This window comes from Xylocopa sonorina, chromosome 17 (assembly GCF_050948175.1).
Source record: "Xylocopa sonorina isolate GNS202 chromosome 17, iyXylSono1_principal, whole genome shotgun sequence".
In the NCBI taxonomy this organism is placed as follows: Eukaryota; Metazoa; Arthropoda; class Insecta; order Hymenoptera; family Apidae; genus Xylocopa; species Xylocopa sonorina.
This window is the reverse complement of record NC_135209.1, coordinates 3,608,780-3,635,517: the sequence shown is the minus strand read 5'-3', so window position 1 is coordinate 3,635,517 and position 26,738 is coordinate 3,608,780. Positions and strand designations below refer to the sequence as shown.

Here is a 26,738-nt window from a genome sequence, read left to right as displayed (position 1 = left end):
CTTTGTAATTTAAATTGTGCTATTTACAAGTCAAATGCAGTCGTCACTTTGGAGTGTAAATTGTAGTTATCACGATTGTAACACAGAAAACGCTCTAAACTACATGGATGTCAGTCGATAAATCTACGCGGTTGTTTCTTCGAATCTATAAAGAATCCCAGCGTGTCCAGGGAGAATAAGTTGCTCATACGAAACTCATATTCAATTGGTAACAAGAAAATCACTCGAACGAATCCGTAGTATGAGAATAACTAGAGATCTGTTTGCTATTCCAAAAAAGATGACAATTTTATAAGTGTACATTCAAGTAAAATATTTTTTTCAACAAAACTAAATTATGTTTAATTTCTATTTTTGAGACAACACATTTTAGTCTCTCCTTCATTTATACACGTCGCTTCTTCAACTTCACCGTAAATACTGGTCTTAACAATGATTTTTGTGCTTTGTAGAAAGCTTTGCAAGCGCCACAGTGATGATTAAAGGTTTTCTAGCAAAAAAGAGGAACAGGGAAGGGGAAGGAAGGGGACAGAAGAAGGAGAGAAATGACGCGAAGGAAGAAGAAGGAACAAACAGCGACTAATCGACTTCCATAGGTGAACAGCTGGCTCTTCCGTTCTCACGTGCAACTGCGAACCATTTTTTCGCCTCGTCCCGTTCCACGATCCTTTTTTTTTCACCGCGAAGGCGAACAGGGTGCTCGTTCTAGTTTTTAATTACGTTAAAAGGAAACGCCGCCGCGGGCGGCAGACGTGCCGCGGTATTGTGCGATTTATATTCCTCTGTTGCGCGTTCTTGCCGCTGGTACCTATAATGCGAGTCTTGCCACATCCAGTTCCCATAAGTCCGTTTCGTAGCCGCACGACGAAAACGAACGAACACGTTGCCTCTCGCGATTGTTCCACGTCACCAATTTAGTCCTATTTCGTTAGAGTGGCTTCCAGTGTCTACGGCCATCCCAACTCTCAGCAGCTCTGCGGTAATCGTGAAATATCGTGGCAGTCGGTACAACTACAAAATGTCTCTCGACACTTTTGAACAGAGTTGTACATCGATTTATCTCTTGGGCTATTTCGAGAACGGATCCAGCGATCTCGAGACTCTCTAGGCGTTCCAGACGAAAGGTTTGCCAATTCGCGAGCAAGTAGGATGATCCTTCCGATTGTTTGCGCGATCGCCACGTTGAAATATCGTAGAAATCGTAGCTCCACGCGTTCGTTCTGTCCCTCTCTGTCTCGATGCTACTCGAGTCGCGATCGATCCACCGATTCTTGGATCAGACGAGGATGAGAGACGCGTCTAGCCGTTCGAAAGTGGGCCAGAAATGTTGCGGGTTTGCGTACCCTCGAGTTCTTTTCGTTCTAACGAGATTTCGCGAGAGATTTGGCGCTGTGTCATCCCATTCAGCGGCTGGAGTGAATTCGATCGCACGGAACCGAATTACACGGGCCGTTCGCTCCACGTTTCAGCCTGGAACGGTTCTTTCGGAATCGCCTCCTTTCTTCTTCCCGCTTCGACGGAATTTCGCAAGTCGCTACGTGACTACAGCGTTCGTCGAGGGAAATGTACAACCCACGGGCTCTGCGGCCCTTCGAATCGACGAACGTGCCACGTGGATTCCTTCTACAGGGCAATTATTAAGTATCGCAGACGATTTGAGATAACTAAATTAAGTTAAAATGAATAATCTGTGAAATGAATAATTTTAACATCACTCGAAAGTGTTTCATTCTTTGGATACTGTCATGAGAAATAGTTTTAATGTACTTCTGGTGGTATTTGTTGGTTACACATGTGTCTTAGAAGAGAATCTTCTCTTGTGAAAGTATATCAATTGAACGTCGTATTTAAATATAAACAACGATGTGTAACGAGATATACCAGGTGATAATAGATGTTACATGCGTGATTCGTTAACTTTCTATTTAAAGATGCTATCAAGTATTTTAGGAAGCACGTGAGAAAGTCGAGGAAAGAGTCAACCGACGATGCGCGAATAATTGTCAGGAACGTTGACAAAGGATGCGATATGCATAAGAAAAAAATATTAAGGTACGCTGGTGAACTGAGAATGTAAAATAAATTAAAGAACGATCATTAGACGCGCAACGTGACAACAGAAAGTGCTATTTACAATTTATAATAAGCGATAGTTGAAGATACTCCAAGGAACCCTTATTAATTAAGGGGACAAAGAAATAGAATAATTCATTAGCCAAAGCTGCATTGAACCAAGTACGCGTAGTTTCATTCAATGGTCTCGCGAAATAATCATTTCAAACTAATTAACATCCCAACTTTTAACAAGGTACGCTTAATAAGCAAGATGGATTGTCTTGTCAGACACAATTACTATAGACTAATCATCCATCATGTTCAACGTTTGAAACGCCTTTACAATTTACGCATACTTAATGAATTTCCAGGTAGAACTTAGTAACAGAATTCTTTTACCAATTGACGATAAGATTACGATATACACTACTGCCGTTTCAATTATTTTCTATTTTATTCTCTCGTGAAATAATTTTTATACAGTGCAACGAATATCAAAGATACGTTTAAAAATTATCTGCGAATTTTTCAATTAACTATTTTAATTCCTGAAGCTCGAAAGATGTGGTCAGAGCAACAAATCTCACGATGCACAGCGATCCAACTGTTTGTAAGTAGATTTAGCCGTCCAAGCACCGGCTAGGATCGTAAAATCCACAGAAAATCCTGGCGTGCCTAACTTAATCTACTTGAATTAATTGAATCGCCAAACACACCACGATCTTCCTCGACCTGCATTGGCAACAATTTCTATGTTTCTGAGAATTAACATCAGCAATTAAGTTTGCAAATCTGGTTGAAAAAAATTATTTTCAAATTGCAATCAGAAAATCTTCAATCCCTTCAATATTTTTTACTCGTTTTCTTTTCTTCCAACTGATTAATTAAAACAATAAATATCGAAGATCGAGGTGAAATTTCAACAAGATGGACATAAATTTCAGCACAATCAGTGATAGAACGATTTAAATCTTTCTCATTTCACTGTGGCTAGATTTTGTTGAAGATTTCGGTCATAAAACTGCTGAGCAGAGTTCACGATTACAAATAGTATGAGGGGATACAAGAGTTGGCAGTATATTTTAAATATTGTCGTAAAATAGTACAAAATCGCGACTCGTTCGAACAGAGATGTGGCTCGTGGTTCGTATTTAATTTGTATGCTGCCATCGAAGCGTTTGTAGGCGGTTTGCGGAAAGGTTTATATGCACGTGAAATACACAGTGACGCAAACGTGTTTCCGCGTATAGACCCAGAAATTTTGGGATCGATAAAACATTGCAGTAAATTTTGCACGAGAAATTTCGCAGAAAGGAACTGAAAAATCTGGAAACTTGTAAATCTCACTTAGACGATTTTTCGTGGAACAGGTAGATTAAAAAAAAAGACTTTTATTTATTACCATTTGGACGTGCGAGTAATGTACACGTGAGTGTTTAGTGACGATTCACTATCAGTTGAGTTATATTTTCGCATTAAAAAAAAGGCGTTTATTAATTATTCCATGTTTGTGGAGCGATAGCATGTACAGAGTATTCAATCTTGAATGTTGGCACGCTGTAAAATACGATTATTCACGCTCGAGTTAGAAAAATAGTAGAGTGAAATTTCACGTAGCTAAAGGCTGTTCGCGTTATCTGACAGCCGATAGAGGATTTCCATTAATTTGCGCCACGGCTATACAGGACTGAAAATCCCTCGAGAATAGCGTTTGAATAATACAGCCGAGCGTGCTGTTAAAGGATTGCCTCATCCTATTCTCTCTTGTTGAATTTCGAAGTAACGGCGTCGATTATCTCGTTATGGAGTCACAGACACAGAGGTAAGGCGTGTGGGGAGATTTGCGTATTCCGACGCCTCGAATCGATCCGACGAATCGAGTAAAACAACGAGACCAGAGTCTGGCTGGTTCGCGTTTTAAAGTATTTGCACGCTATAGATAATCATTGCGAAGTGTACGTTCCTTAATTGAGCGATCCGTTGAAAATCTCTCGATCGCGAAACGAAGCTTTTACTATTACCATTTAATGGTTTGAAGGTTGGATAATTATTATATTTCACGTTCAAAATGCATACGAATATATACACTAAATAATGTTATTAGTTGAGGAGATTAAAGAAAAGTAGCAGACAAATTTCAGCAATACGATATTACACGAGTTCAGGGTACACAGAAACCGCTTGATCGCGAAACAAAGCTTTCACTATTACCATTTAATGATTCAAAAATTGTACAATTATTATATTTACGCATGTACGAACCTAAATGATGTTATTAATTAAGAAGATAAAAAAAAAGTAGTACAACAATTTCAAAAATAGGATATTGCACAAGTTCAGAGTACGCGTTTCCAACGATTTTCTCCAAGCGCACTACATTTTCGTATAACGCGTCAGATATGGTCTCGTTAATCCCGATTCACGCATGCACGCTCATCCTTTAAACGTTCTCACGTCGTGGATCCTGGCACGGTGAATCGTGACTACCGATCGCAGTCTGCTTCGATCGAGAAAAATCGTGGCTGTCAGACGACCGTGCATCCATCCCCTTCGCACCAAGGAAGTTTAATAGGAATATCTGTTGCAGATCGCTCGCTACGCGTCTCGATGTGTCTGGGCTACACGCAGATCGACTAATGTGAGAAGTTCCGCGGTGCACGGAGGACGATGCAGCCTTCCTTTGGGCTTGCAATTTCCACGTGACGTAACCGACACGATGTAAAGAAGCCAGCGTTATTCACGCTCCTGTAAGACGCGATCGTTGAACCGTGCGAGAACATACGAGGAAATAGGATCTAGGGTTATGGAGAAATCCTCGTGTAACACGCATAGAAAACAAATTCTGTCACGTATACATAAGTATATTTATCATTATTTGAATTAAAAATATGCTCACACATTTTGATATCGTTTGATTCTACTGTAAAGTGTAATATGGATTAATCTCGTGGTTGAGTTCATTGTTTTTTAATTAAATGCTTATTCTCTACAGGTTTCGATGGTTACTCGAGGCGTAAAGTACGTTTGTTTCATTCTGCTGATTAATAAGTCTTATTTATGGTAATTGCAAATTTGTAGTGAAAATTTGTTGGATCGCAATTTGCATTTCATATTTGCACGATAGGAGAACCAGAGTGATATTTTATTCTCGTGCTTGCAGTCAGCGGCGCATCTTTGGAGAGATCGATTCCGCTTCCCTACTGGAAATTTCAACGAATGTGACCAGAGTGGTGTGTGGCCGAACGAATCTTCCTCGAGAGAGCATTCATCTCCCTGAACGAAGACTCTTTTTACTTGTTTGGATAACATTCTCTGCAACGGAATCGAAAATCCTGAATATCCGAAAAATATGAAACGCGAATGCAATAAAATATATTAATTAAACGCAGAAATATGGAATGCATATGCAATATTAAACCATATGCGTTTCATCGTCAAAGAGATTAATACAACATGACGATTCGTTTCCTCCTCTTCTCCAAATGAAAATTTAAAACAAATCAATTGTGTTCGACCAATGAATTAAAATTGTTTCATCTCAAAAATGATTTCCTCGACTGAAACGCACGAAACTCGCAGAGAAGAAGCACGAGAAATTAAATTGACGAATACAGATATTAATTAATCAGTACACGCTTGTCCTAATTTTCAAGTATTGAAATGCGATCCGTCGAGAAGACCAAGAAAATTTGTCTGTCCAAACTGAGAGGCTCTCGCGGAAAGCTTACTAGTTTCTTGGCTCGATTAAATATTCTGAGGGGCAACCTTACGCTCTGTTAAGTAGACCGTCCGAAGCGTGAGAGCGCTACCGGGTGGTGAGAATGGAGAAGGAGATCGGTATTTAAGTATCCGTATATTTCTGAACCGAGATATAAATACGCGGCAGTGAGTTTTTGTCGAGTAAATCATTCAATAGAGCATCGTGTCAGCAGATCAATCAGAACAGTAACAACAGCCTTAAACAAGTAAACCTAGAAGAGTATGCGTGTTGACAAATGCCTTTCCGTTACGCGATATTGTGTTTGCAAAGCCAACATTATTTAAATAATAATAGAAATTGATGGACTGAATATTCTGAAATAAATTTCTCATTCAATTTCATATACTAGATATAACAGTTAATAAGTCTTTATAATTAATTATGGGAGCTTAATTAAACAGGCTTTCAAGTAACCACCCATTGTTAACTTTAGAGGTTTAAAGGTGAACGTGAAATCCATAGAAATCCAATAAGGGTTGAATATAAACCTGTCTACATTAACTTACGAATCAATTGCAGGCATCTTTCGTTAACCTCCAGTTTCTTAATTAGAAAATAATAATAAACCTTGAAACTACTGTGCAGTATACATCTAAACCGAACAACTTTACAATCTCGTGTACAGATTCCTGAAAATAACAGTGCTCGAACGAAACCTAAACAAACCCGGATTCATTTTTCCATCGAACGCAGCAGGACTGAACAAAAACAACGGATGATCTGCGGATTCAAATGACGAACAAACAAAGATAAATCGAAGGAAAATCCAATGGAACAGAGAATAACAGTGGCGTTCGTGTGCGCAGGTAGCCGCAGGATCGCAGGTTAATACGCGGTGCTCGCCTACACCCGTGAAGAGAAACAAGGGAGAGCCACCCCCAGGGGGTGGTTGGTAAAGGGAGCAGAGATGAAAGGCGGCAGACGACGTCGAATGGTAGCTATTCGAAGAACACTGGCTCCGTCCTGCTCGTCACGTTCGGAAACCCCTTTTTCTCGGCACAGCCACCAGCCCACACAGTTGTACAGGTATCGACCTGCATGCCGCCAGAAATACCGCGCAGCATCGACCGTCGGTCGCTATACCTGGCGCGTCTCCTCTCACCCCTGACGGGGGGTCGTGTCGACCTAGCCTAACCGCGCACAGGACGGCGGAAGGGGCGAGAGACCAGGGGATGCGGATAGCTGGCACGATGGTGGACGGTTTGGTGCACGACGCACGGCCTCATCGCCGTGGCCAATCCCTGGATCCTGGAAGCCGCGGCTGCGCCCTGTCGCAGCGATCCTCCTTGGCTTGGTGGCGGGGAGGACTTCGAGGGCAGACGTTCCAAAGCTACCCCAACGGAGAGACACGCCGAGACGCCCCTGCCTTCGGGAGCCCTTCGGTCTCAGTAAGTATTCCTGGTCATATATTTTTTTTCTATCCTCGTTTGCTCGTGGTTTGCTCTTCTATTCCGCTTTTTACCATTTTTATCCTGGTACCATTGAGATATCTGTCTCTTAAGATGGTTTGTTAAGTGACTGATGGCTGGTGTTGATGTCACCGGAAGATCTCGCGTTCCTTTTGCCAGGTTGTTCACTGTATCTAGTAATGGGTTTGCCATAGGGTACCATGAGTGGGTATCTTGTTTGGGTAACTAGTTTTTTGTTCATTGGTTTGAAATTGTTTATAGAGGCGGTTTTGGTTTCTTCGTTACTCGCAACGATGGTGTGTCTGAAGTAATCGCTAATTATGGAGATTGTCTCGCTTGAGGGAGTTTAATCGATCAACGGCAGGATGTTTAGTTATGTAACGTGTTACGATGCATGACGCGGGGTATCGTGCGAGTGTGTCGATGTAGAACAACAGGATGCTCTTTTTCCTTTGTATATAGTGATAGTATACACTGGATTAAATGGAATCTTAGTAGAGAATTTACTTAATAATTACAAATTCATTCCTTTAAATAAATACAGTTTCATATTTTTGTAAGCATAACTAAAGAATCAAATATAATTCCCTTATTGTAGACATTGTACACAGTTTTGCATAATATGAGAAACTAATTTAATTTCTTCTTTTTAAATAATATGTCAAGTTTTCTAAAATAGAAAATGATCGTTGTTTCTTTCAGGCTCGGTTGCAGATTCGGCTGAAAAGGTGGAGGGTCCGGGGACGCAAGAAGCTAAGGAGTCGGTGAACGGCCCGCGGTCCGAGATCGGACCGGACGTTGCCACCAAACTGAGCAGCCTATTCGCCGGACTTCCTAGTTTGGCGGGTCCCCAACGCCTCGCCAGCTCCCTCAGGCAGAAGTTCGCCAATAACTCCGGTAAGTTGACGAATTTTCTTCAGTCGACGGCGCCCCCCTCGCCCGTCAGGCTGTACGCGGTCCTACGGAGGCTCGTTACGATCGTTGACGAAGTTACGGTTCCCTGCACGCCAACCAGTCATCGTAATTAATAAACGAGGGTGCGGACACGCACCGCACGACGCTGGGAGGGACGTCGGTTCACGAATGATCGTTTGACGGAAATAATTAATCCGTTCTGGTCTGACAGAGATACAGCGATTAGAATCTCAAGCGGGGACACCGTGTTCGTTAATGTTACCAATTGACAACTCGTTTAATATCTTTCACGCGGAATTGCGTTTGGTTTCGAGCGACGGCTCAGACAGAAGGGAAAAGAGCTTCGATAAATTTATCCTCCCCCACAGTTTCAGAAATAGTTCCATCGGCTATTTAAACGATTTCAACAAACCGGAAGGGTTCTATCCTCTCGTATTGAATATTTCAACGAAACGTAGGACGAGCAAACGGGGTATAAAATCGAACATTGTTTTCTCGTCGCTACGCGTGCACACGCGCGTCGATCAGTATTTGTTTCTTGTTCAGCGAGAGGTTCATTAAATAATTACCACGCACCACCCCATTTATAGAGTAAAGCCATACCATCCACTGCTCGACCTTCACCCTCGTTTTACCGGCGAGACCCCCGTGTTTTTATCTCTCGTAACACGATACGCAATACCAGACCTAGGTACCTAGCTAGGTAGAGATCGTGCCGCCTTATCGAGGGGGAGCCTCCACCCGGTGTCGTGTTCACTTCTCTATAACCACCGGGGAACAACCGAGGAATCGATTGCACGGTGCGTGGTTGATAAACGGAGTGAAAGCCTTCATCGAACGAGGACGAGCTCGTCTGGGACGACGACGATCGCAAAAGGTCGGGTCAGGGGGGGTGGGGTGAATCGGTAAGCGCCGATCAGGCCGGGTCAGGGCTCCCCTTTCTCTCTCGTATTCGTTCGGGTATTTCTCATTGGCCCACGAAATTCTACGCCTGGTGAATCAGATCCAGGGTGTTACACACGGTGGTAGCGGTTGTACGAGAAGAGCAAAAGAGAAAAGCAAAAAAAAATACATATATCGTGTGAAGATTTCGGGAGCTAACCGTGCCAACTCGGTGATCTGTTGTAGGTTACCCCCGGCCTGGCCTGATGCGCGCCGCCCCAATCGCGACGATTCCTTCGTCACGATCACTACTCCCAAGATCGCACCAACTGGTCGCGTTTAGTTCCTCTCGCTAGGGACCCTGGAAGACGACTCTGTTCTATTTAGAAGCCGGACACGTAAAACACGAGCACCATGACGACGATACCGATACTGAATATCGAGCTGAGCAAGCTCAAGGAGATCGTGTGGACGAAGTTGCAGGAACCGAAAGCTCAACGGAAGCTGGTTCTGATTATCGTATCGATCGCGCTGTTGCTCGATAACATGCTGTACATGGTGATAGTGCCGATCATACCCGATTACCTGAAGTACGTTGGCGCCTTCGGAGACGTCGAGGAAGAGGTGAACACCACTGGGCCTCCGACTCATCACGGCCAAGATTCAGCCACAGGAGTGTTGTTCGCATCGAAGGCTATCGTTCAGCTAATGGTGAACCCATTCTCCGGCGCTCTGATAGACAGAATCGGTTACGACATCCCCATGATGATAGGACTATGCATTATGTTCATGTCGACGGCTGTTTTCGCTTGCGGTAGAAGTTACAGTGTCCTGTTCTTCGCTAGGAGTCTTCAAGGGGTGGGTTCCGCGTTCGCGGACACCAGTGGCTTGGCTATGATAGCGGATCGTTACACGGAGGAAGCAGAACGCTCGAAAGCCCTTGGTATCGCGTTAGCCTTCATTAGTTTCGGGTGTCTGGTAGCACCGCCGTTTGGTGGCGCTCTGTACCAATTCGCGGGCAAAGAGGTGCCGTTTCTGGTACTGGCGTTCATCAGTCTCACGGATGGAGTGATGCTCTTGCTGGTAATGAAACCGTTGAAAGAACAAGTGAAAGAGAGGCAACAGAATCAGCAACAAACGATACCAATCTGGCGGCTGCTCATGGATCCCTACATCGCTGTATGCGCGGGCGCTCTGATGATGTCCAACGTCGCGTTGGCCTTTCTGGAGCCCACCATTTCGCTGTGGATGGAGGACAACATCACTCACGATAACTGGAAAATGGGAATGATCTGGTTGCCCGCGTTTTTCCCTCACGTGTTTGGCGTCATCATCACCGTCAGGATGGCCAAACAGTACCCCCAACACCAATGGCTGATGGCTGCCTCTGGCCTCGCGTTGGAGGGCCTGTGCTGCTTCATGATACCCTTCTGCACGTCCTACAAAGTTCTTATGATCCCCATTTGCGGGATCTGCTTTGGCATAGCTCTGATCGACACCGCTCTGCTGCCAACTCTGGGCTACCTGGTGGACGTGAGATACGTCTCCGTGTACGGCAGCATCTACGCCATAGCCGACATCTCGTACAGCTTGGCGTACGCTGTAGGCCCGATAATAGCCGGTGGCGTCGTCGAAGCGATCGGTTTCACCGCTCTGAACATCGGGATCGCCTTCTCGAATCTGATGTACGCGCCTGTGCTGATGTACCTCAGACACATCTACGATTTCAAGCCGTTCCAGGACGAGGCGGACGTTCTCATGCAGGATCCACCCGACAAAGAGTACCAGACGTACGTGTTGCAAGAGCAGAGGCCGCTCTCAGGCGAGGTGGGCAACCACCTGAATCAGACGCGCATGGAGACGAACTTGGATCAAGGCTACGATCAGAATTACCAGGGTGGACAGACTTACGATCAGGCTGGATACGGGCAGAATATTAACGCCACTGGATACACGCAAGCCCCAGTCGGATACGAACAGCCTCCCATGTACGATCAGCCGACCAATTACGGGCAGCAGGCTACTGGCTACGCTCAACAGCGGACTTACGGGCAAGAGGCCCAGGTTGGAGGTCAGATGGACGTGAATCCGTTCAGGAGACCTCCAAATGTCGTCGATCAGAAACCTCCAGGCGACAGCAATCCATTCAGACAAGGAATGTACTAATCCAGTCGACGAGGCTGCGACCGTTTTTGGTCAGGTATTTGTGATCGTTCACCATCGAGTACACACGCTACTTTTCGCGTCACGACACGAATACCGCGAGATAGTCTTCGAGGCAGGCTTCCAGTACTCAAGAATATTAATTCGTTGTATTCGTATTGGCGATCCCGTACGGGGTCACGACGATCGCGACGTTCGTCACGTTACGGTGATCTACGAAGTGCGTCGACGTCTTATCGTCCTGTGATTACTGTATCGTCGGAGGGAATCGTGACGACTTCCAAAACGATTACTTCGATGTTCTAGAAGGTCTACCTTACGAGAGAGTACGTCGCGAAGTTCTATGCTTGTACCATATTCAACGATGGTCTTGGGATCATTCGGAGTGGTAGTGTCGAGTCATTTCATCGCTCGTAGAGGGTAGTGTTTTATGTTCGAAGAAGCACGCGTTCCTCGATACGAGAAGGAGTGAGGGAATAATTGGTGATTCTAAATTGTGAAACAACACGATTGGTATTCCTTAACGCATCGATAGCTCGATTATTTACACTTTTCGATTCGATCGAGGATTCTTTGTGGATTAGATGTTTAAAGAATTTGGCCTGCTTGAAAGTTAAGCACATTGCACAGATCTAAATTTCATTTATCAACGACAAACCTAAGACAAGTATAAAAAGAAAGTAAGCATTTTAAATTTGTATTTGGTTGTAAAATTAAATGGCATTCAATGCGTTAATAGGATAAGAAATCGAAAAAGGTATAAAACAAGCAAATTCTGCAAACAAATTTAACAAGATATTGGAAAGAAGATACAACGTTTATAGAGAATCGTAATCAGAGAAGAAAGCCACTCGAATAATGCAAGAAAATTCATCTCTTCTCATTGAAACGACGAATTGATCCATCGATCGTGAAAAATTCGACAAGGTTGAAATACCATAGATGGGAAGAGGATGATGGAACTAAACAGAGACATATTCACGATTCATGGATGAAGTCGAAAGGAAGAACACAATCGTAGCGGAGGCTTCCCCTCAGCAAGGACCTTCGCTTCTGATTCGCCAAGGAGATTGGCGAGCCTTTGGTTTTTACTCGTTTCGTTTGCGTTTCACTGCTGAACCGGAAGTATCGTATCACTAATTAAGGCGTCAAGTTATTAGCTGTTTAGGCTTGCGTGTAGTTATTGTATAGATGATGCGTACGGTATAAGATGAAGGCGATTTTTTCCTTTAGCCGTGATGCATTACGATAGTGGTTAAATATATCGCGACCATTTGAACGTGTCGTTGGTTGTTTGATTTTATCTACCGTTGTCGATAGTCAAATGAGATTTTCGTTAGTAGTTAAAATTAAAAATCGAACGGAGAACAACGTACGCGCGATGAGGAGCGCTGAGAGTTCTATTTGTTGGATTGTTTCGTCGTATCGGCACGATGTATTCGCTAATTAATCGTTAATGGTGAAGATCAGGAATTTTATACAGTTTGATATTTATTATTTACAATTTAACGAGGACAGAAGGGACTTACGCACTTAGTTAGCTCAGTTAGCGGTTTTTTAGTATCCCGACAGGAATAACGATAGGGCAATACATCTCGAGACGAAGTACGCTGAACGCTATACTATATACATATCTGTATTTTTATGGGCTTAGTTTTGTATAGTAGCGACATTTCCGTTCGAATCTCGTTCGTGTTTGATTCGTCGTGGAAAACTGTGCAATATTTAAACGATACGTAGATTACATACATTCCTATGCGATATGCATATTAACTATATTATCATGTGCCAGCGAACCGCGCGTAAATCTTCACGAGTCCTCCAAAACCGTATCGCGATGTTTAAAGAGCATTCTTTTTATCCGCGTTCATCGTTCACGAAAATGAAAAGCAATCGTTCGCATCGATTCAAATGTCGGATCCATTCGCTTCCGTTGTCACGCGACGCGCAATTTGAACGGTTTCGAAGCAAGCAACTCCATCGTCCTCTTAACTTGAAAATCGGTTTCGTTCCAAGATACGACAGCAGGAACATGGGTTTTGGAGGCTCGTTAAATTTTACGCTCGCGTCCACAGCATGTTCGTACCTACTCGTCAATACTCAGAGTCGTCGCGAGGAAACGTACGCGTGTGAACGAAGGCGTTACGAGGATGCACGCGATTCGAGAAGCTCAACGATTTCCGGCAGAGCCAAGATCACGTAGCGCACCACGCGCAGAGCTGAAAAGATGGCTGCGAAACGAACTATGGAAGGAATACCAACTCGAGTTCGTCCGCAACACCTCTGAGACGCCGCGACATTGTTTCGAAGTTCGTCGGATAAACGGTGCCACGCGATTCGTGGATGTTACCGACAGACAATACGTGTGCTCTGATCTTCTTAATCCTGCAGAACGAGATGAACTAAATTGGCCTACGAGACCAATCAGATACGAGTTCGTTTCGTTAGTCAACTCTTTGGATCTGCACAGCGCGCGACGCCTCGTTGATCGTTCGTCGTGCCCTTCGAAATCGTTGTCGAGTGCTTTGAGTTTTACAGTGCCTGAACATTCAAGTTTCTACCCTTTTATCCGCCCCTCGCTCATCCACCACCCTGTTGGTCACGAAATTCGTGACGCAGACCGTACCTATTGCCCCAAACCCTCGATAAGTGTATGCACCCGAGTCAAGAACAACGTAGAGACATTAGTTTACGTACCTTAAGCGTATCTGTAGGTGATTCGCAGTTCTCGTTTTTCCGTTCGTAGTAGAGGCGAGAAGGTTTCCGTCTCGTGGTAAGATGGTAATTATACATATATATATATATATATATATATATATATATACGTACATATGTATATCCGCATTGGTGACTTCGTTTCTATGAGCTGGCCTCTATTTAATTACGATTTTAGCGTAACGATCGATGGGAAGGCAACGTGCCACTTGCCGATGGTTATCGATCAGCTGATGGGTTGTTGTTTCGAACAACACGGTTTACGTAGACGATATTGTTTCATTTGATCGCATACGAGGGAGGTTGTAGGAGTCTTTGCACGAAATTCTTTCAAGCCACTTGATCGCTACAGAGTTTTTTACGGCGACGTGTACATATGTTGTGGTCGTTGCAACAGGTTAAAAGTCTCAATGATAGAAGTTATCGTGGTGGAGGATCGAAACTGTTGTTCTTCGATTCGAATTTACGTGCTAATGTTTGGTAAAAGTTAAACAAGTTATGCTTACAAACGTATCAATTTTTTTCTTAATTTTATAGCAGAGTGAAACGAAGCATTTGCGACTCGAACTCAGGCTAAATTTATAATTACAATTTTTATGGATATGGTTTAATCTGCAAGCTATATCCATGTAATATTTTTCTGTTTTAAATATACGTTGATATTCACAACTGATAAAGTGCAATTTCGATCCTCCATCGCACGCATATCCGCGTACATACTTTAAGTTACACTGTATAATAGCGAAGTTATATAATATTATATCGTGTATATAACATATATAATATTATATAGGGGGTACCTAATACACATTAAACCAGTAAAAGTTCTATACGTGTAATCTTACATAGACGAAGAACGACGAGGAGCAAATTCTTTTCCATATTTTACCTCGAAGACGTCGCGAGCAAAAGATAACTGTCGAGCAAGGCGTTGTATGTATCTATATCGCAAATTGTATCACGACTATATATATACGTATATACATTTACGCGTAAATTAAAAGAAGAGAAAAACCATATATATATATATACGAATATTTCCGTATAATCGCGTAACACACGTAACCCCTTGCTTCTCTTTTGTCTCTTGTAAATACGTTCTACGTTCGCGAATATAATATAAAAATGAAGGAAGAAGAACAGAAACATAGTGATCTCTCCTTTTTCCACTTATACGAGGGACCTGCGTACGTATCTCGCCTGTGTGTATTATATCGTTTTCTGCGGGATGAGTAACACGAGTGCGAGCGATCTAAATGCAAAACGCGAGAGGGAAGTGGAAGAGAAAAATGTGGACGAGGTGGAAAAAAAAAAAGAAGAGGGAAAGTTGGCTTGCGCTCGCAACGAGAACGTGGAAGAGGTTGCGTTCCGCGCGGCTCGAGTAGCCATTTAGGTTGCTCGCGGCATTTTTTTCTCAATTTCGTCTGTTCGTTGTCCCCTTTCTCTTGTGCAACGTTATTACGAGATGGAACGGGAGATGGGAATTAGCGCGCGGAGGATACGGACACGCTCCTTAACGACGAATTGATTCTGCGAAACTTTGGATTGATGCAAAATTAATGGGAGTTTGCATTTCGAACGACGCAAAGTTCGTAATGATCGCTTAAAAGAAGAAACAATGTCTGCTATAGTGCCAATTGTGACGTTTTATTTCATTCGAAATATTTTTACAGGTTTGTTCGTTACAACACTAAGCTTAGAAATTTCGTACGAGAGTTGAAAATAGTTTGCAATGTTTAAAGATCATTTCAAGGTGCTGGCGAGCGTTTCTCTTTATTAGTATCGATATATCATTGCTCAACGTTGGTATCTTGATAATTCCCTCTTGGTAACGTAACGTAACTGTAGAAGGTACAGTATTATTCGAAATATCTTCGAAAAACTTCTATTATCCTTGCGTCAATCTGACAAGAAGTATTCTTGGGGTATTATTTATCGTTGCAAAGCACACTCTGGATGCTGAATTACACATTACGACGACTGCACTCCTCTCGAAACTGTTTAAACGAGACGGTGAAAAAGAACGAGAGTAAAACGCGTTACGACTTGAAGAAACACACCTGCACTTAACTGCGTGCATATACATCGAAGCAGAACGCATGTGCACAAACACTAATCAGTATATTATACACGATCGCAATGACGTATAGACAACGCATGAGTATAATGATACTATTACAGAGACAAAGCAATGGTACACGCGAGACGATTACATACACAGCTGAGCACACATGTATGTATGTATATTCAAAGGAAGTAACGAACCGTGTATGTACGTGGAACCTATGATACTGTAATGTTGTTGAACCGGTTATTAAAGATGTCATTGTTACCGAAGAATAACATGAGTTGTGCTTTTTAACACGTCGATGATCATCGATTAATTTCGAATTAGTAGCTAGTCGTCGAATGCTCTGTCGTTTCGAATGAGTTGTTGCGATTGTCCATGTACAGTGGAGTACGCTACGGTTTATTTGGAGGAGCCGTTGTTGATTGAATAAAAAAAGGAATTAATGGCAGTGTTTGTGTTCGTCCCTTTTTTCTGTGATCAAATACATATCTTCGAATCGTACGAAGCCCTCTTAGTTAATTCTTCGAATCTTTAATATCAACTGAAATAAGAGAGAACAACAATTGAAATAAGAGATCAAACATTTCTCTTCCCAAAGAAGCCTAAAATTTTTTAAACTCTTGATATTGCAACGAAATTTGATTGTCCAATTGTCGACGATATACCAAACGTTCTCAGACTTTCACCCTGTAACGATTCTCGCGCGATGTTATTCAATAGATGGCGGAACTTTTCGCCGTAAAGTATTTAAACGACTTTCAGGGATATCGAGCGAGGCCTGCACAGCTTAATCCCGCGAAAATAGCGGCACGCGCCATCCGGTATTCGGGCCTAATGAAAAAGCAAGTATAAAGCGCGCGGGCGGAAGAGGGAGGCGAGAAACGCATTGATGGGATGTCTGCGGGGCCCAATGTCAACCTAACCCCATCAAAGTGTAATAATATTTATATTAGGGCGCGGCTGATAGGGTAGGGACATCGGTTGGGGTGCGTGCAGGGGGAAATATTCGAGGGGTGGCAAGCAAGACCAGCCTGGATATTCTCGAAACTCCCCGATATTCTAACAAGTGCTTCGCTCGTTTGCCATTTCAGATATCGATCTAGCTGGTAATTAGACTTAAATAATATCGATACACGTTGGAGGAGCTGCGATATTGATCGTGACCCTTGCCACCACCTGGCCAACTCGTCTAGCGTTATTTGTTTCTGGCTGTTTCGACTGTGATCGCCTGGTATTCTACGTTAAGAGTTATTCGCCTCTGGTGCAAGTCTCCAAGACATAAATATCGATTTATTTCTATTTTTAAAGCTAGTTTATGGGCGAGATTTTGGACGAATTTTTTGTCGAACGTAACAGTTCTCGTGGATCACTTGTAGCGTTCGTTGAAGGGTTGGTTGGTGTGGTATAGTTGTACGCGGGTAAGGTGAGCTGTGACGTACAGCTCGAACTTACGGTTGATCAGAGATTGGGATCATTTAGGTCACACTGTGCACGAATGTTCGTAATTTTTGTAGGAAATTGTGATTTTAGTTCAAACGAAACGATAAGTGGGAACATATTATATAAATTTCGGTTGGAGAAGGATTATTATTATTATTATAATCTTTCGTGTTTCCATACGTTAACAGAAAATTAAAAGATTATTTTAGTTCTTTCGCTCCAAACTTGAAGCAATTATGATCTATCTTATAAAAGAGTGAATACTTTCTGTACAAATTTTATTATAATTCTTTCTGGCACATAAATGGAAGAGCTGAATTTTCTAGGGTCGTATAATATCGATATCGACTACTTTTTTCCACGACAAGAGGGAAAGCGTGGGTATTGAAAGCGCGACGAGGACGTTCGTCGGGAGATTTCAACGAACTCCCTGATGACTTCAACGAACTCGCTACGCGCGTCGTATTCAAAGTAACAACCAGATGACTGTTTTATACTAAAATAAATAACATACACGGACTGTCTCCAAAATTCTGAATTTATTTAGCAACATTTGCAAACTGTTTGATGATAACAAACAGCGTAAGACTGCAAATAATTGGACGTGTAACGTTATCGATATTTTCAATCAGGGTATAAATCATTCCAGCTGATTGTCAAAACAGATCCCATAATCGCGTTAATGATTGCTGAAAACGATGACGATGGTAGGCTAACAGCGTCGCTGGCAACACGAGGAGCGTTGGTAATCCCTAAATCCGATTATTCGCCTCATCGGTCCTCGACAACACCAACCTGCCACCCTCTGTGTTCAATCAATGTTTCTTTTGCCACCGTATATCTTCCCCAGCTTCCCCGCTCGTCTTTTTCGCTCCCGCTTTTCCCGCGACATTGTCGCCTGACAATCGCTTCCGGAACACCTGACGATCTCTAGAAATTAGAAATACCTTCGAATAATAGGTTCGCAGCTCTGATTCATCGACGAAGAGTGTCTTCTATTTTCACACGATATTATAAAATTATAGTAAAAAAGAGAATGCCAATGGTGTTATGTTCAGAAACAAAAATTCTCATTGTACAATTGCGAAAATCTGAACCTTAAACAGCGCAGAAAAGGCATCTTTGGTTTCGCTGCTTTGGTTTGTCACCCGCTTCTGAGGAACTTCTCGAATATAACATTAAAAAGAAGCCAATGGTGTTACGTTGAGAAAGAAAAATTCTCATTACCAAATATCAAACTTCCGTTGAAAATCTGAACCCTAAACAGCGTAGCAAAGGCATCTTCGACTTCGTATGTCACCCGCTTCTGAGGAACCTCTCGAGTATAACATTAAAAGTAGCCAATGGCGTTACGTTGAGAAACAAAAATCTCATTAACAAATACTAAACTTCTATCGAAAATTTGAACCCTAAACAGCGCAGCAAAGGCATCTTCGGCTTCGCGTGTCACCCGCTTCTGAGGAACTTTAATTACCAATCACGGTTACGGGATCCGTTGGAGCTGCCAATTAACCTTAACGAGGCAACGCCGTCTGGTAACGATCAAAGGAGTCGTCGCAGCTGTACTACTGATCAACAAGTTAAAATGCACGACTCGATCGCGATAGACCGACAGAGAGTGTACACGGCCCTGGTGGAGACGCTTACATCCTTATGCCTTCCTTCGCACCCTCCTGGAATGCGTAGCTGTCGTTTCGAATCACGTCGAGAAGTCTCGGGAGGGCCTACTGTCAATTAATCGTGCCTGGCCAATCTCGAAGGGTCGTGGCTTTGACCGAGATAGGAAGGGCAAGCGTGACGAGGCGCGAGAACCTAATTCAGCTTCCTGTAGACCGTTCGCATCCGAGTTCCTTTCGAACGTCCGGCATCCCGTGAATCCGATTTGTCGGCTCGTTTGTCTTTCAGACACGAAATTCAATAATTGCCAGCTACCATCGTCTGCAATAGATGTATGGCACTCTATAATGTTGAAGCTTGAGTTGCTTCAGTGTGCTATAGAAATGGAAGAGGAAAGATGGAAGAAAAAGAGAGGGAAAGAACGTTTCATCCTGGGCCTGCTAGTGGACTCATCAATAAGGCTTCCTAGCAGGCCCTTTTTTTTTTTTTTTAATACGTTTCTAATTGTTTAGATCGAATGGCTATTAATAGCACCTAGCAGGCCCTGCCTTAGACGCTGGGATATTAGGGACAGGTCAGAACTTTTATATATTGGAAAGGATAGGTATTTGTGTATTATCAGGAAACTGTACGTGTTGCTGTCCCTTTAGTGGCGAGTGTTGGAAGGCCGCCACAATGTCCCTGTCAATTTGTGTCTATTGGAAATGGAAAATAATAAATAAAAAGCTGTCCAATGTTCTTTATATTCTATAACTTTATTTTATATAATTTATATATAACTTTATATTCTATAACATTTTTACTAATTGCAAGGACATCGCATAGAAAATTTGGGATCCTCCACCTTAAAGAAAATTGACGACGCAAAGTCTGCGCGTGTTTTTCTTTCAGAACTATTTCACAGTTCATATACTGAATTCTATTTCCTAACGCAAGATTTATTTTTGTTTCTCTGTTGATATATGGAAATAATCTAAGAGCGTCGTACGATAATTTGTGCGATTCGGGAATATTTTGGTGTTACATCACGAGCAGATCGACAGCTCGATTTTACGGGAAGATTTCGAAGGGAGATTGGGGATGGGTTTAGCGATAATGACGGTCGCCTATCGTGCGATTCATCAAACGTAGGCTTATCGATGTGTCGTGTACTCGAAAAGGAAAGAGGGTTGCGACGATGGCCTGGTTGGAGGAGGTTCGCAAATATGACAAATCGTCGATGCGTTGCGGCATGACTTGCTGTTTCTGTTTCCTTGCGTGAATCGTTTCTCTTTTATTCGTTGAGGTGGATGAAATGCTTTTTTCGTTCGATACAAATCCATTTCTGCTTGGGTATAAATAGCTTTCTATTAATGTATCCATCGATTAATTGATTCTTTCATTAGAATAGTGTCTAAATGAGATTTCCTTTTCCTCGAAGTCGTCTGTATGTTAAACTCTTGCTACAAAAAGATATTTTGACATTTATTTAAGGATACTCTGTCTTTCTCTTGGTTAAATTAGATATTATTAATTATCTAATTACCTCTGATTTAAACGAGAAATAACTTTTAATGTATTAAAACGTTTGATGTTTCTCCATGGCAGAATCGTGGAGAAGCGAGATTCTACCATTAAATTTCATTAACCAAATTGCTTCTATCGATATTGAGGTAGTATTTCAACGCTGAAAGGGCCCTTTATGAACCATGTAGGCTTTTGACACGAGTAGCTTTGTACGATTCCTCTGAAAACTTGATCAAACACGAATCACATTCAATACGTGCATTTGATCACCAGTTATACGCGAACCGTGCCATAGATTCGCGAAGAAATACCTTCCATTTTCACTTTCAATTTCACACAGTTCACCGGCGGAAGAGATGCTGGAAACGTGCGTTTCAATCAAGCTAATGAAGGACTGAATTAACACGATTTGCGCAGGACTTCGAGCAGAGAATTTGTTGGCTTAGAGTAACAAACGCATTTAAGAAATGAAAAGTTTTCGCGTCAAAACTGAACCCATAGAGCAGATGAAATATTTAAAAATTTCTAAGAATATCTTTCTGCATCACACGTGTATATCACTTTTGACTAGACACAGATAATACAAACTCGTCAATGGTTTTTCAACTTCTTCAACGAGTAGCTCTTAATTACGCATACGTTACAAGTGTATCAGCCAGTTCCATCGTCAGCGCGTATCAGCCATCGATCGCTGGCATCGTACGCGTGCCTATTATCCTATTCTTACGATAAGCGTCACATTGGGGAGTGGTCTCTGGTCCGATAATGACGGTCATGTATCGCACGATTTATCAACGCGTAGGCTTATCGATGTGTTGCGTACTCGTGAAGGGGGATGGCGACGGTGGCATTGTCGGCGGTCGCGGATGTGACAAATTGTCCACGATAGTCCACGAGAAGGGTGAGACGCGTCTCCTCTATACGCCTACATCTGTTTCCGCGCTAGTACCTTGTATAACTCTTATGGTCGTGTCGAGGGACGGAGAAGCTGCGTCGCCCGTCAGAGCGTCGCGAGGGACGAACGGCTAGGCGAGAAAGGGACGAGGGTTTACTCCGCAAATATATATACGTATACCTCGATTCTCGTACGAAGCGTCTTTACCAGTCTGCGCTACCTTAGTTTCATTCTTATTTCGAATCTAGCTCCTCACGCGACAGTCATGCGTTCATAGAACGATGAAAGATCCCAATTAGTGCAATAGCATTTCTGTACTAAAGACAGTTGTTCTATACAGTAACAAGCAAACATCGTACATTCTCTAGTATTCCATTTTGAAGACAACTATTATCAAAGTTACAGTATGTCTACGTCATCGCACACCCTACAACAGAGAACGAAGAATATCGTTAGATACCTTACACACTAATCTCTGTCATGAACCCAAACCTTAGGTTCCCTCAGAGGAACCCAACGCCAATTATCAAGGAAGTTACCCGAAAGTTGCTTCTCCCAGGCTTCCAGCGTTCGTTCGACAGGTATCCTTTAATGTTTCCGGGAGACTCCATGCACTTGACATTTCCATTGAAAGTTGGCGGAACACTTGGCGTCAGCCCCGAAGACAGAATCCACTTACGGCAGACGATGCAGTCGGTGCTGGTATCCCCTCGACGAGGACGCGAGCTCGCGTGCTCTATCTGGCTCTGGCCCGCCCTCGAGCGAGGGCGAGGAAGAAAAGGGGGCGAAAAATAGGGTGGACGGGGGCGGTTGATAGCGGCGAGCGTGCTGGCCGTAACAAACGCGGATCGTGTAAGGGGTCGAGCGGATAAAACGAGATCGTGTCTCGAGGCTGGCTGCGAGGGTCGAAGACAGAGGATGAAAGAAATTGGTACATCGCTCGGGAGGAACCGGCTACGGAACCGCAGACTTCATTCCCTGAGCGTGGCCAGAGCTTTCGCTCGGTTTGCAAACTTTCCCTTCCGTCGTGGGAACATGGGACGTGATGGACGTTACACGGGGTGTACAGGACCGTCCGACTAGCTGTACACTGCGAGGAATGCTTGCATTATGCATCGCGTGGAGGGAAATTATTGTACGCGATTAGCAGCGTAACTGAGACGAGTGGCATTGTAGGGTTCGCGTGTGATTTAACAGTTCTGCGTTGTTGCAAGTATAGTGAAGTGTAATCGAGAATGAAAATCTTTGATGTTGTTCTAATCGATATTTTTATCTCGCAGGATTATGCAAAGTTAATAAAATTTGATGAGGATAATGTAAATAAGATAACTATAGTTGCATCAAAGATTGATCTTGCTCAGGCACTTGCAATAACTTTAAGTGGCCCTTAAGTTACGTAACGTTATGCTTTCGCATAGTACAATTTTTATTTTTAAATCGCGTAACTATCTCGTATAATAAATTCTAATATAGTGTGTAATTTAGTTGTTACTTGAGGGTGTCCAAGTGAAATGGATCATCCTGTACATCGTCAGCCTATAATTACTTCCGCCAACAGCCAATTAAACGTACGATTTCGTGGAAGAATTTTATTGGAACGAATCGCACGGTTTGCCCCTGGTCTTCTCGGAGGGAGGCAAAGTGTGAAAGTTTTAATGAGGTTATTTGGACGAACGCACGCGGGGTAGAATTCCGCGCAGAGCGAGCTAGGTTTCCAGATATACGCGAGGGTCAGTGGTAATGTTTAATTCACGTTCGAAGCGTCGCGCGCGAAATGGACGATGGGATACAAAGGCGAGAGGAGGAAATTGTTTTTTAATTCGCGCGTATTATAATTATGGGGGTTTAAAAAGTGCGCCCTCGGGGCCTTCGAAGAGGGGAGAAGAAGGTAGAAAAAAAAAAATGAAAGAAGAGAGCGCAGGGGTTGGGAGAGGACGGAGAACTCGAGAGATTTCCAGACAAAGGCCACTGTTTGAGTGGTTGCTCACGGCATTGTTGCCCTTTACCCTCCACACTCGTCGGTGACACAGAAGGGGTTGCCTCCCTCCGAATGACGAGGAAACACTTCGCCGCACGAACCGGAACCGCGGTCGTTTGACGCTTCCTGGACGTCCATGTCCACTTTCTTGGTTTATTCAAACCGTTTGTCAAACCGTTCCTTTTATCCAACGAACGTCGTCTTCTGAATTTTTTAATTCATTTTTGCAATACACGAAGCGTTCCAGCAGTCTGTATTTGGGTTTTATCGTCCAAGGGATGAACTATACTAACTATACTCTATATTTGGAAGATTAACATTTTAATAAGTTTCCCTCGCGTGAAGTGTCCCTGGTAAATGTCACAAGACCGCGTAGCCACTCGCCATGACTAAACTTGCTTCGAAAAAAATTCACCCTTCACCTTTTAACTCCACTGTACCCTGCTAAAAGCGTCAATGGAGAACGCGACACGTCTTTTCCTGAACACTCGTTCCTTTTTTTCGTCCGCCAGAGTCACGCTTTTCATCAGCTCAGGATTACACCTGGGGAGACTTTTCAAAATGTCCACGCCGGTATCGTGAAACGTTCAAAGCGCTCTTTGTCATCGTCGCGAACTTCTCCCGAGGGTATTCACTGGAATTCCTCCAGCCCGGAGGAACTGGTACAAAAGTCGAGCTTCGCTAAACGCGTTTGCAACGTCGTATTTCGACAGCACGGAAAAAGCGGAGGGCGGGTGCGTTTTAGTTCCCGCGCGGAAGTTCATCGTGACCTTTCAACTTTATTCTTCCTCGATCCCCGTTCCACGACCCGCCACTGGGGTCGACTCTGGCTTATGAATAAAGTAAGAAGTTTCGTGTGCACATGTACACCCGCCCCAAGCATCGCACGTCCGTTCTCGTTCGTAACGACGTCGGGTTTCTTCTTCTCGCGGTTCTCCAGAAGCGAGGCGTAACTGCTAGGGGACACCATATTGCGTTATACGCATCAAGCCGCACATAAAATGGCATTAGCGCTTCCCCCATATGCTCTGCTCTGCTGGTTGAATTTATTCGAGCGGGCTACGAAAGGAATCGCCAGGAAACGGACATTTTGGGCTCCGCTTCGAGTGGAGGTCGAAATGATCGAAATGATCGCACAGCTTTGCTGGAGGATGCTGAAACTGTCATCTAAAGAGAGAACGTGTTCGTATAATGCTCAGTTTTGTATTCAGTATCTCTGCTTCCGGTAGGGATGATCATAGAATCGAAAGGCGAACACACTACTAAGTAGTCTCTTGCAAAAAATAAATTGAGAATGTTATAAATTGTCAATCCATGGTCAAGTGTTAATATGTCAGTTTTTGGTATCCTTTAAAAGGGGTGCCAAAAAAAACGGTGTATATTTTTAAAAGAAACACGTTGCTACAAACGCCAACACGAAAGAGTTAACCTTCGAGAAAAAAATAAATTGAGAATGTTATAAATTGTCGATCCATGGTCAAGTGTCAATATGTCACTTTTCAGTATCCTTAAAAAGGGGTGCCAAAAAAAAACGATGCATATTTTTAAAAGAAACGCGTTGCTACGAGCGCGAACGCGAACGAGTTAACCTTCGAAAAGCTTTTTTATCGAGCGTAAAAGAAAACCGCGGACGTGATCAAGCAAAGGCTCAGAGAGAGCAAGGGGGTGACGCCCCCTCGCATTTTCTTGCCGGCTGTGCAGCCCCAGAGCAGTCGACTACCCCTGCCAAGCAATAGTGGACCAGCAGGGTGGTCGCGGTAACGACGCGTCGTCAGTTAATCAAGCCATTTCGTTCCAGCGAGACCCGAACGAGGATACGGCTTGAACGACCATCGATTTTCTTCTTACCATTCTCTCGAAATCCCTTCGTGACGCTGGTCTCGATCTCAGAGACGCTTGGCCCTCTCCCTTGAACCTCGAGGCTTTACTGCTGGCATGGAAACTGACTTATTGTCGGGACAATGCGTTTTTCCCATTGATTCATTCAAAATGTACAAGATTTCCAACATTCTGTTCGTGTATCTTTAATAATGATAACAAATATCTCTTGCAAATTGTAATGGAGTTACAATTACGAGGTATCTGAACATCTCGAGCGATTTTGTGGTCGACCAAGCGTTACAGAAGGGTGCTTCTGCCACGAGGATGTCCAGTGGCCACTTGATCTTAAGGTCAGCTCGTTCAGAGGCCAGCGGTTGCACGCAAAATAGGCGAGACGTGCGCCTTTATCAGGTTTCATTGTCATTGAAATAGTCCGGCTAGTCTGGGGAAGAGGAAGGAAGGAAAGGTCTCGCGCAATTTCCGCCGGCTGAAAGGAGAGCGGCACGGAGAAAGAGACGCATACAGAGAGAGAGAGAGAGAGAGATCCATGGGGGCGGCTGCAACCCTCGTAATCCCGCGACTGAAAGCCTCGTTTAATATTTATGATTTATTTCGGTTTAATTCGACGTGCAAACGGGAGCTCGCGTTCGTACTCGCTGATGTTTGCGCGCTAGATCGCGCTAGCTGCCTTCTACGTTTGCCTGCCATCTGCGTAAATAGGATTAGCGAAGTATGCAAAATTTCCACGATTTGTCTGCTCGAGTTTACATGTAGCATCGCGTATATCATCGAATTGTTACGTCTAGTTTAGATATTAAAAAATAAATTGAAACTGATCGAATTTTTTTCCTTGAATAACGTAACAAGTTGACGAAGAGATACTACTCGAAGGATGTAACACAGTCTTTGACTACTCTACTAGTCGTTGTACTCTGCAGCATTAGTAATCGAGGGCCCATCAACAAACAGCGATAAATTTCAGCGACGTTCGAACAGAGCACTTTACGCAAGCGAAGGCGGTTCCGCAGGATCGTCATCGTCATTGTTCCAGCGACAATGCCCGATAGAAATGCCTTCACCCTCGTATCCGGTTCCTTGCGAACGCCAGGGGAGAGAATTGCCCCCGGTATTAACTCGCGTAATTGAGATTTATTAATCCTGAGGCCGGCTGGTGGCCACGTTGCCAACGTGCCTCTCTCACTCTCTCTCTCTCTCTCTCTTTCTTTTCCGCCACTGGTTTTACGCGGTAACTTTATTATTATTACGGGTTATGAATTTATGCCTGTAATTGTGTGTCGTGACAGAGTCAGTTTCATCGCGTTATCAGAGGCTCGAAAGATTTCCCTTTTCTCGTTTAAACGAGATTCTGAGCTTTCATCGTCCCGTTTGAAAAAAGAGAACAAGTATTTCGACCTGTTTCTTTATTGCAATTTCACTTATTCGCGTGAATAGAAACGTGAAGTCCCATTGTTCCGAGAAATTCAAAGTGTGCCTCTACCATCCAGCGTTGT

General features: G+C 43.5%; 2 protein-coding genes across 2 annotated transcripts in view; both read left to right on the top strand.

Annotated features, from left to right (window-relative positions):
• Positions 1 to 6,960: 6,960 nt before the first annotated feature.
• The window catches only part of Chat (Choline acetyltransferase), a 69,713-nt gene continuing 49,935 nt past the window's right edge, over positions 6,961 to 26,738 (top strand). The window contains exons 1-2 of the mRNA XM_076907793.1: positions 6,961 to 7,203; positions 7,927 to 8,121. The gene's annotated coding sequence lies outside the window, so the exon portion shown is untranslated. The remainder of the gene's footprint in view (positions 7,204 to 7,926; positions 8,122 to 26,738) is intronic.
• Vacht (Vesicular acetylcholine transporter) lies at positions 9,291 to 11,476 on the top strand. The gene has a single exon (XM_076907794.1). It carries the CDS (start codon positions 9,436 to 9,438, stop codon positions 11,185 to 11,187), a length of 1,752 nt encoding a protein of 583 aa, XP_076763909.1. The 5' UTR covers positions 9,291 to 9,435; the 3' UTR covers positions 11,188 to 11,476.

What these genes read in the sequence shown, in the direction of transcription:
- Vacht (XM_076907794.1), top strand. Translation starts at nt 9,436, where the DNA reads ATGACGACGATACCGATACTGAATATCGAGCTGAGCAAGCTCAAGGAG.